Source organism: Perna viridis, chromosome 9 (assembly GCF_037379345.1).
Source record: "Perna viridis isolate PV_CMFRI_1.1 ecotype Kerala chromosome 9, ASM3737934v1, whole genome shotgun sequence".
In the NCBI taxonomy this organism is placed as follows: domain Eukaryota; kingdom Metazoa; phylum Mollusca; class Bivalvia; order Mytilida; family Mytilidae; genus Perna; species Perna viridis.
Window position 1 is genome coordinate 8,572,813 of NC_142453.1, and position 10,527 is coordinate 8,583,339.

The 10,527-nt window shown below is 34.7% G+C and overlaps 1 protein-coding gene and 1 long non-coding RNA gene across 2 annotated transcripts; one reads left to right on the forward strand and one right to left on the reverse strand.

Annotated features, from left to right (window-relative positions):
• LOC148606565 (salivary antigen-5-like) lies at positions 1–6,060 on the forward strand. Its single transcript, XM_088546635.1, has 4 exons — positions 1–786; positions 1,968–2,183; positions 4,982–5,088; positions 5,863–6,060. The coding sequence occupies exons 1-4, from the start codon at positions 658–660 to the stop codon at positions 5,954–5,956; spliced, it is 546 nt and encodes a 181-aa protein (XP_088402761.1). The 5' UTR covers positions 1–657; the 3' UTR covers positions 5,957–6,060.
• Positions 6,061–6,527: 467 nt separating this feature from the next.
• LOC148606566 (uncharacterized) lies at positions 6,528–8,880 on the reverse strand. Its single transcript, XR_015915437.1, has 2 exons — positions 8,739–8,880; positions 6,528–8,299 (listed from the first exon to the last, which is right to left on the reverse strand). It is a non-coding gene; the product is annotated as an uncharacterized LOC148606566 (long non-coding RNA).
• Positions 8,881–10,527: the final 1,647 nt, after the last annotated feature.

The following is a 10,527-nucleotide window of genomic DNA, read 5'->3' on the forward strand; positions in this document are numbered from 1 at the left end:
CCTTATATCACACCCCTAGACCTATATCGCATACCCTTTATCACACCACTAGACCTATATCGCATACCCTTTATCACACCCCTAGACCTATATCGCATATCCTTTATTAATGCTCTCGACCTATATCACACACCCTATATCAAAACTAGACCTATATCGAATACCTATCACACAACTATATCGCATACACAATATTCCTCCCCTACACTGACCACACTTGAAGTGTTTTAATAATATAACAGTTCAGATATATGATATAATTAAAATGACATGTCAAAATCTGCATCACATGTGGAACAATGTATCAACTGTCGACTTATATCACCCGCGGGCCGGTGACACTTGGGGTGATATGGGAGTCTCGTGTTGATACGGCACCTGATAGATTTCGGCGTGTGATAGTATGTATCAAATTGTACATCTTCTTGTATTTTGATATAACATTTGTTTCGTGAGTAGAGAAAATGTGTTATTACATCAAACAAACTACACTTTGTAACTCTTGAAGCTTGTTTGTCATTTTAATGTCATATTTTAATGTTAAAAACAAATATCATCCATAAAACTATAAATGAACATTATTTTACCTAGCTAAAGCTCGAAAATTAACGCAGTATATTTTAAAAGTCATTATTTTAAGCAGGTGTTTAAAGCGAAATGTTACTGATGCGTGTAGTCATGGTTTTTTTATGTTTTGGAGTCGGTAGTTTTCAGTACAGTGGTCTAATTACCAATGAACACAATAAGTACAGAAGACGAGAAGGGGCAGCTAATATGGAGAAAATGGTAACTATACTAAGCTGCTGTGCTATAGACTTGGCATTATTACTGATAGTACTAATACAGTAACATGTATCATGTTGTTGGTGAATAAATGTTGTTGGGTTCAAACAAAGATTAAGTATCTCTCCTACGTGTAATTTCGAGACATATCGGTTTTTATACGCTCGTCAAAAACGGGTCTTTTTACAATATAAACATGTACAAATATCTGTCCGTCCGTCTGCGTTAATATTTATTGAGAAGTCCTTGATCACCTTCATAGTTTACAGAAATGTCTTTCATGATGGGTCAAGATTTTACATAACAGCTCATATTTTGGAATGATATGTGGGATTTTCTTGAAACTATACACAGTTACTTGTTACACTTGTTTAAAGGTTTGTGTACACTTTTGTGAAATCCCTTTTAAGGATTGTCCGTTTTCTAGTTACAATGTATTGACTATTTCATATTTTAGGGGATTTGTTTTACTTGTTGCACGGTAACTTGAGAACCACGTACACTAAACTTCAAACTTTAAATAGTTGTTTGTAATAACAAAAAAAAATAAAAAAATAAATAAATAAATAAATAAATAAATAAAATAAATAAAAAATAACAGACTATTTGTTTTTGTAAGAAAATCCCATTTTTAGTGGCAGGGTTACAAAAATGTATGGGACTTTCAAGTTTCATATTATATGCGTTTTTCTCTCAAAAGTCCCACTCATAGGTGCGAACCCCATGTTTAATAAACTGCCAACTTAACAGAAATGTTCGTTATGATAGTCTAACGGTAATAGAAACTCAGCAGCAACTCGTTTTGTTTGTTTGAATTATAGTTTTGGGACAAGAATAAAGTAACACGAATGTCACTAATCAGAAATCATAGTAAAAAATAGAAAGGAAAATCCATTTTTATCGGTTAATTGGTTGGTTGACAAACGGGCGAAAAAAAACAAAAATAACATATAAAATATTCGGAAAACACTTCACTTAAAGTGTATTTTTTTTTCGATTAGTTCTGTATCTCATTTGTTGTTGAGGTTGTTATCGTCTTTATTTCTTACTCTTTTTTCTTTTGTTTATTGCTTCGGGTTTTTCCTCTTATCAATCAATGGAAGCTTTGATTTTTTTCGCCGTAAACTTAGTTCTCATTTGGTTTCACTATTTATCTAATGAATAGCGACTTTCATATTGAACAGATATGGAACAGACAACTAGAACAAGAAGCAACCGCATGGGCAGCAAGGTGCTCGTACAGTCATCAAAATGGCGGAAGAGGAGAAAACTTATCGATGCATAGCATAACCAACGATATCCCGAATTTAATCAAGCGAATGATTGAAGGATGGATTGGCGAGAAACGTGAATACTATCCCGGCAGGGGATTTAGCATGGCCACTGGCCATTATACACAGGTACCCAATGCTTTTTCTATGGGAGGTAGTCATTTATTCTATTTGTTGCTTTTTGTTTTCTTTTTTTTCATTTGTGTTAGAGGGGTATATTTTTTGGGTTTTGTTTTGTATATTTCGAATGAATTGTATAGTTAGTAAATTATATGCTATGTCAGTAATAACGAGCAAGAATTTACTATTTTCCCCTCGCTTAGAATCAATACTAGGCCGAATAGTTTTTGTATGTAAACTACCTCCCTTCCGCCTACGCTGTGTTTATTCGTATTAAGGAGTAATCAAGGAAAACAAGATTCTAGCAGAAGTAAAAAATGTAATTCAGGAACAAAGACAGACAACAAAGAACATATTAGAATGACCAAAATGTAAATGAAGAATGATACGTTCTAAGCAACAAATGTAAATGAAGAAGTCGGACTCCACTAAAAACTGGAAGCATGGACCAGGCGCGCCGGTAGGATAATTAAGCATCTTCTGCTTTTTTAGAAACACCCACCGATTTGCTCATAAATAGTCAAGTAAAGGTTGACAAAAGAGGTAAGGAAAACTATGACAGGCTGAACATATCGGTTCTCATGGTGCAGATACACCGTAACGATCCACGAGTTCGTGATTACGACTATAAAACCTTTGTAATTGAAGCAACACAACCTTGTTCCAGAAGCCTAATTGTAAGAAGTCTAGCGCGGTACAAAAATCGGCGCAGTTACGACAAGCTCGGGTTTAACGTTTAAGATGTGATCTGAAACTACATAAGCAAGTGCTGAAGGGATGTGTAGCCACAGATAAAAGAAAAGTTGACAATACGGAATGAATAGTCATCAAGTTTGTCGTATAATGGGCCCTGTGCGGGTCCGAGTATCAAAATAATATGCCCGCAGCAGCACTAAGCTTGTCGTAAAAGGCGACTTAATAGTGTTCAGAACCATGGCTGGGGGCTAGGGCTCTCTGCCCACAGAGCAACTGGGTTGTGTGCCCCAGGTGTTGGAATGGGGTACTCTTGCATGTTACATGCTGGGGTCGTCAGGCCATAATACGGAAAACCTGACCGCAAACCATAATGGTGCAACGTTTTTGGAAAATTCCACGTTCATCCCATGTAAAAGAACCTTTCTGTGGTATTCTACCGCAGTAGAAACTATTTGGCTCCGCCACAGCAGGCTAAATTGCCCGACCCTACCCATCTCTCACTTCTTTCAGTGGCAATCAAATTTGTCGACCCCTTTATCCTTGTGTCCCATCCCATTTTATTTAATTTCATCATCATTTCATGTTCATTTTATCACCCATTTCATGTTCATCGCCTGGATATAGCTGAAGCATTGCTGCTCGGGCGTTAAATCCAAACAATAAATCAATTATGTCGTATAAATGGTCTTGTGTTGCTGTACAACATAACTCTGTTGTATTGCGTTATCAGTAGTTTGTCTTATAAAAAATGCAATTAGAAAAAAATTGTGTGATTATTAACCAGAAGGGTAAAGTATACAGTTTCCCATTTAAAACTTATCAAAAGTTGCCAGTAATAATAGGATAATTAATTGGAAAGTGTGAATAACAACATTATTACGAGTGCCGAAGAACGCCAAGATTTAACGTGTGTGCGGAACTTGTTCCGCGCACGAAATAATTCTTCCAGCGTTCTTAGCACAGGTAATCATATTTTGGTTATTCACGATAACCAATTGATTATTCTATTCATTATAAGCCCCGTGCAGGTCCGGGTATTAAAAGAATAGGCCTGCAGCAGCGCGAAGCTTGTCGTATAAGGCGACTAAATAGTGCTCAGAAACCTAGCCGGGGGCAAGGCGCTCTGTCCACAGAGCAACTGAGATGTGTGCCCCGGGTGGTGGAATGGGGTAGCCCTGGCGAGTTGCATGCTGTGGTTGTCAGGCTATAATACGGAAAACCTGACCGCAAACCATAGTGGTGCACCGTGTTGGGAAAGATGCCACGTTCCTCGCACGTTAAAGAACCCTGCTGTGGTATTCGATAGGAGTAGGAACCTTTGCACTCCGCCACAGGAGGCTAAATTGACCGACCTTACCCATCCCCCCTTTTTCCAGTGGCAATCAAAATTTGTTGACCCTATTATCCTTGTGACCCATCCTTTTTTTTTCATTTCATGTTCATTTTACCATCCATTTCATGTTCATTGTCTGAATATAGCTGAAATATTGCTGCTCGGACGTTAAACCCCAACAAACAAACAAACATCTATTCATTATATAGATTTTCTTCATAATTTATGATTTTATAGATATTTTCAACACGAATTTTAAATTGGCGGCTTTATATCAAAGTTGTGGCATTTGGCGGGAGGAAGTGCGAAAGTGAAACTACCGAATTTATTTCACAGTGTGAATTATTGAAATTTATTACACTGGGAACATTCGGTAAAACACGGTTATCTATATAATAAAACAAAATAATTACGGACTGAACCCACACGAAAAAAAATAAGCCCAATACGGCCAGGTTGAATATAGGTTTTTCACCCCTGATGACATTTTCTTCCGTTATCAAACCACAAATCTTTTTGTTCGATAAAAGAAGAACGTATACAAATTAATTAGTTGTGGAAAAAATGTCGAAGATACAGACATTTGTACTAAATACGAACCACCAAAAACAAAGACAGAAACAAAACAAAAGTACTGGTATACAGAAAGTAATATTCCTGTGTTTTAATATAGTTGATATAGGTGTACTTTTCATACAACTGTCTGAACATGAAGTACACGACAAATATGTAAAAAAACGTTTCTGTAACTCTGAAAAATGACTGTATTATTGTTTAGGTTGTTTGGGCAAGCAGTAACAATGTCGGATGTGGCGTCCAAATTTGTCCACCAAATTACAAATTTTCGACGAGATATCTGTATCTGGTTTGCTTCTATAACCCGCCGTAAGATCATTTAGCTATTTTTTAGTATGCATGATACGTGTTTCATAAAAATATATATGGCCGTACCTAATATTTCAAATTGCACATATAATACTAACACAGCACTATGGAACACTTTAATCTTGCAATCAAGTCCGTATGTGGCAAAATATACACAAGCACATGAAAAATAAGAAATTTTATTGTCATTTTAATTGCATGAAAATAATTGCAAATTTTGACACACTCATTAGTCAGAGCGGCGGTTGGCTTTGGCATATATGAAATCATTGCACCTTTTCAAATGTAACGACGGTTGGGGCGATATACTAGAAAGACCTGAGACGGAACAAGGACTACTGAGAGCAAAACATGAAAAATACAGTTTAATAATAAAAACAAAAAAACAAAAACCACAAAGAACTGGAAATGAATTAACGATACAGACTCCACCAAGAAACATGAAGAATCGACTAGGTGCACTGGTAGAGTAAGATACTCCTGGATGTTTGTAATAAACGCATTTTGATTTTTTTCATAGATTTTTTTTTACAGTAAATGTATTTATTAAAAGTCGAATAATGGTATTGCTTTGTCGGATACACTGGCTAGATAAAAATTGTCTTGATGGGATCAAAGTTTGATCATATATGTTACGTTTAAAGCTCTTACACCTCAAATTTTTATCCCATGATAACTATTTATATCTGACATTTTGTACCATTCTTCTGAAATTTCCGAAACCGTGATCTTTGAAATAGTGATGAAAGTGAAACAATTTGGCCTATTTTGTAGAGGAAACTTCAATAACCAGGAACCGTTTGTGAGAGGACCAGTTTGTTCAATGTGTAAAAGAAACCGTTACTGTGACAAAGGATTATGTTTATGACACGGATATCAGATATAAGAATTGTACAATAGATTAATTCAATATTTAAATACGAAAGTTAGGACCATTTATGTGCTTCTCTTTATTTACTTACATGAATTGCATGTGCGACACGTAACATTTCATGTAAAAAAAAACAGAAAAAAACGACTTATATCGCCCCTGTGCAGACTGCGAGTCGTACTTAAGGAGGTAGACCTGGGGTAAGGGACATAACACTTCAAGTCAATGACATGTTTGTATCATATGCAATTTCATCAAAGTCTTTCAAGCTTCCCTTTGAAACAGAATGATATCAGTCCTGGTTACTTTGATGCTTACATGATGTTGGTATAAGATGGTGAATACAAACGTTTCAATGATTTGTAAGAGTTGTATTCCTTACCCTAGGTCTACTTCCTTGAAGGAAGATTCGGAAAGAAACCCCTAAAAAATCCTCCCCTGCTAGTTGTAATTTTGTACATATTAAACAAGACATGTACAAATTTTGCCTTTGCATTTTATAATACGTACAAAAAATGCATGGCAAAAATGATTTCGACCTGTACAATATTTTCAAAATAACATTACATTTAAATTTAATGCATGTTTATTGACTAAACAATAAAAAAAAACGTAACTTGCCAACAACCTCTCTAACTCTACATTCATTCAATGGAACATCATACTCTCCAAGTGTAGCATTAGGAAGACCTTCAAACTGGTGTCGAATCACATACCCTTTAATTATTTCCACTTTTGTTTCCACTTATATGGCCCGTGTTCGTTTATGTCAAGCGCAACGCCTCTTATATTTCCAATGTTGGACACTTATACTGTATAGACGTCGCGCACAAAGTTGACTCCACCAACGTAACGTTTTCAAATCACGTTTTTCTTTTTTTTAATTGACCATCAAATGTTACCTCATTTGCAAGCATTTTTTCCTGTTTACTACCTGAATCCATTTTTATATTTTATGATTACGTGTGTTTGTTATTAAGAGGAGGCTTTCTGATGATTTGTCTTATTGACTTTATATACCATAAATTTCGAAATATGACCTAATGTCTGCGTACTATTCAACATCAATTGCGGGGTGATTTTATAATATTTCATTGTTTTGAAAATATTTCTTTTTTCGAACGGCTTTATTTGGAGCACGAGTATGAGTTAAATTTATCATAGTAACTATAAAATATCTGCCCTTTGCTCTCCTTTTAAATAAACACAACATGAACAAAATTAAACTTTATTGACCGTTATTAAAATTTTAGTCGACCGCTCACTCGTCAAGGCAGCACAGTATATTTCTATGGAAGGAATCGTCAATAGAAACTGTTCCGTCGTCACCCAGTTCAAGTTCCGAACATATACGTATACACACTACAGAAAACGCGGAAGCAGTTGCATGAATACGTTTTATCAGTTTTTGTTCTAGTGGATTTTCATTCACCATTCCGAAATAATATCCGTGTACATGTATTAGTTTTGTTCCTGGAGGATATGTTATCCCCCATTTGTCAGTTGATTATTTCCTTAGAACCGTCATTTGTGTGCTTGCTACAGTTTTAATATGGGTTTACTTATACCTCCACGCAACAACTTCCTATATATGGTATACTGGTTTTCCTGACTGTCAGTGTCCGTCATTGCGTCATATCGCTACCTTCATTTTGGCAGCTGTAGTTATACTAGGATGAGTTTGATTATCATAGAATGCGTTCAAGGTAAACCACTTTTCATTGGGGAAAAGGGGGGGGGGGGTTCGTTGAAAATTATTGAGTTACTTGTAGGCCTATACATGTATATAGCCTGGGTAGCGGGATAGCGAATCCTTTTTCTACGGATTTCTTACCAATTTTGTTGAATGATTAGCTTCGATATGATTTATTTAAACAGAAATTTGTCATGGGGGCTCTTTTCTGGTATAGTGACTTGATCTTATCTGAAGAAAACATCTATGGGCGCGTATGTGCGGTATCGTGAACTCACTGAAGTTCTTTATTTTTTACTTTATAGTTTTGTCCTATTTCAGGCCTACCTTGCTTTTTCCATTCTGATAGAAAATACAACATCTTCACAATTACAAGAAGATTCTGGTATTTTGGAATGCCTCCTATAAAGTTTCATATAGTCATTTCTTTCGCGCCTTTTGTCTTCCTTTTGTCTATTTCTTACGTTATATTCTCTTAGTCTTTTTGCCCCTGCGTTGTCCTTGTATACTCGTGAATTTTCTTTTGCAATTGGTTTATTTTTATGGTAGGATTTTCTTCTTTTTTTTTTTTTGGTCTTCTTCTTTATCTTCAATTTTAATTCTTTGTTCAGTTGAATTCTTTCCGGTGATGATAACTTCCTGCTTGCCTGTTGAAAATTTAATTTGTGAATTGCGACGTAAATTCCATGCATGACGTCGATTTTTTCCCCAGAAAACAAACGCATAACAAGACTTTGGACATTTATTTTATCACATATCTTTTAATTTAATTGTTCAAAAGATTTCTTTTTATAGTACAAAATCGGATAACATATGAACATTCTCCGAATAAAAATAGATATATGCTAAGACCTTTGAAACGACAAAAATAAGCGACTGATTCGTGACGCTTATCCAGTAATTTGCCTTAAAACGTGATTACTTAAAATTGTAACAACGTAACTGGACTTTAAAAAGTTAAGGTGTTCGGTCTGAATCATCGAATCAACACTATTTAGCAGAAATTTAAAAAAGCTGTTGAAAAGCACATTTAGAACATCTACGTTATTTTGAAATATAAAATAGCGATAACATGTGTTTTCTTACCGATTCTTCCATTTTTCAATATTGATCCTCTAAATATCTACTTTTTACGAGTGTCGTACAACTTTTCGATCACATATTCCGTGGCCATTTCTGAAATTTTTGCGTTGAATTTTGAATGACGTCATAGTCCGAATCCGCGAAATTCTATCATTCAAAATTTTGGAAAAGTTTTTTAGAAGTGATAGGCAAAAACATCTTCTTTTTATTGTCACATATTGTTAAAAGTTTCCCGGTATTTTTTACAGCTTCCTGTCTGTTATTTTCATGTTTTATATATAATAATAGCGATAACTTAATGAGTTGTGGAATAAAATAGTTGGTATTTGCTATTTTATCATGAAAAAATTTCTTCTCCAAAATTATTTTTATCATGAGTGCATTAAACTACATGAAAGAGCGCAAATTACAGTTGAAGTCAACTTTGTGCGCGACGTCATACGGACAGAATGAACAATTTTGCATTATCACCTATATTGCATTATCACCACTGAAATATTCCATTATCACTAATATTAAGGAAAGTGACTTAAAGGATTATCTTCGTTTGGTGTTAATATGTCAGCTTGTATATTAGATAACTCTGATGTATTGTCTGGTCAATTGTTTATCTTATAAAATATACATGTATTAAGAAATATTTTTGTGTGATTATTTATTAACCAGTAGGGTAAAGAATACAGTTTCCCATTCAATATAAAACACAAACAGGCAATAAAACAAAATAATTATGGACTGAACCAATAAGAAAAAAAAATAAGCCTTAATTGAAGAAAAAAAAACAAGCCCAATACAGCCGACTGAATATCGGTTTTTCATCCCCGGTGACATTTTCTTCCGTTATTCAACCACAAATCCTTTTGTTGATGACAGAAGTACGTATACAGATTAATTAGTTGTGGAATAAATGTTCAAGAGACAGTCATCTGTACTAAATAAAAACCACAAAACAAAACAAAACAAAATCAAAAAACGCACGTAAAGATAGTGAAAGCAAGAAAGGTGGTGACTGGATAGCTTAATTCGCTGATCATATTAAGTATGTAAGACTAAGAATTTCAGAGGGAACACACTGAATCAATGTGGTTCAAATTACATCCTTTACATGAACAATCTTGTTTAATTTGTTTCATATATATATCCACAAGTAGTTCAGTCTCTTGGTACAATGATTTTGAGAATGAAGTTGTTAATGCCACGGAATTAGGTGATCTCAATTTTGCTTTCTTACAATCACTGCTATGTAAGTGGTCAGACGTTCTTAGTGCATATGGTTTATATCAAATTATTAATGACCCTATAAGAGTGACTCAATCAAGTATATATATAAGTCTAAAGGATTGTACAACGATACCGATAAAGATGTTAACACACTATAATAAAGTATATAATGGGCAAAATTTTCAGTCAACAAATGACCTTCTTCAGTGCTTTAAATAAACTGAGTGTGTATGAAAGTAAATGGTCTGTGAACACAACTCACTACCTAATCAGGTGAATACCTGTGACGTATAAATTTTTTTTACCGACAGTAACAAAGATATTGAACATTGTGCTATAGACACACGTTGTGTGTTGATCTTGAATACTGAACTATAAAAATAAAAAATATTTACAAATACTGTTATAAGAAACTATACAAAATAGGAAGAACTTAATGTTTTTTGTTAATTCCGTGTGGGTGTAAAACACGGAGTTCTTTTATCCAAAATCCCTCCCGCTTCACTCTCTGTAGATCGCTCCAGATCGTGTTTTGTTCCACGATGAAGATTTTCATTTTATTGAAATCATC

Excerpts from the sequence above, each read along its gene's own strand:
- LOC148606565 (XM_088546635.1), top strand. The coding sequence starts at position 658 with ATGTTACTGATGCGTGTAGTCATGGTTTTTTTATGTTTTGGAGTCGGT. Across the intron at positions 2,184-4,981 it reads CCACTGGCCATTATACACAG|GTTGTTTGGGCAAGCAGTAA; the intron begins GTACCCAATGCT and ends ATTATTGTTTAG. Across the intron at positions 5,089-5,862 it reads GTTTGCTTCTATAACCCGCC|AGGAAACTTCAATAACCAGG; the intron begins GTAAGATCATTT and ends CCTATTTTGTAG.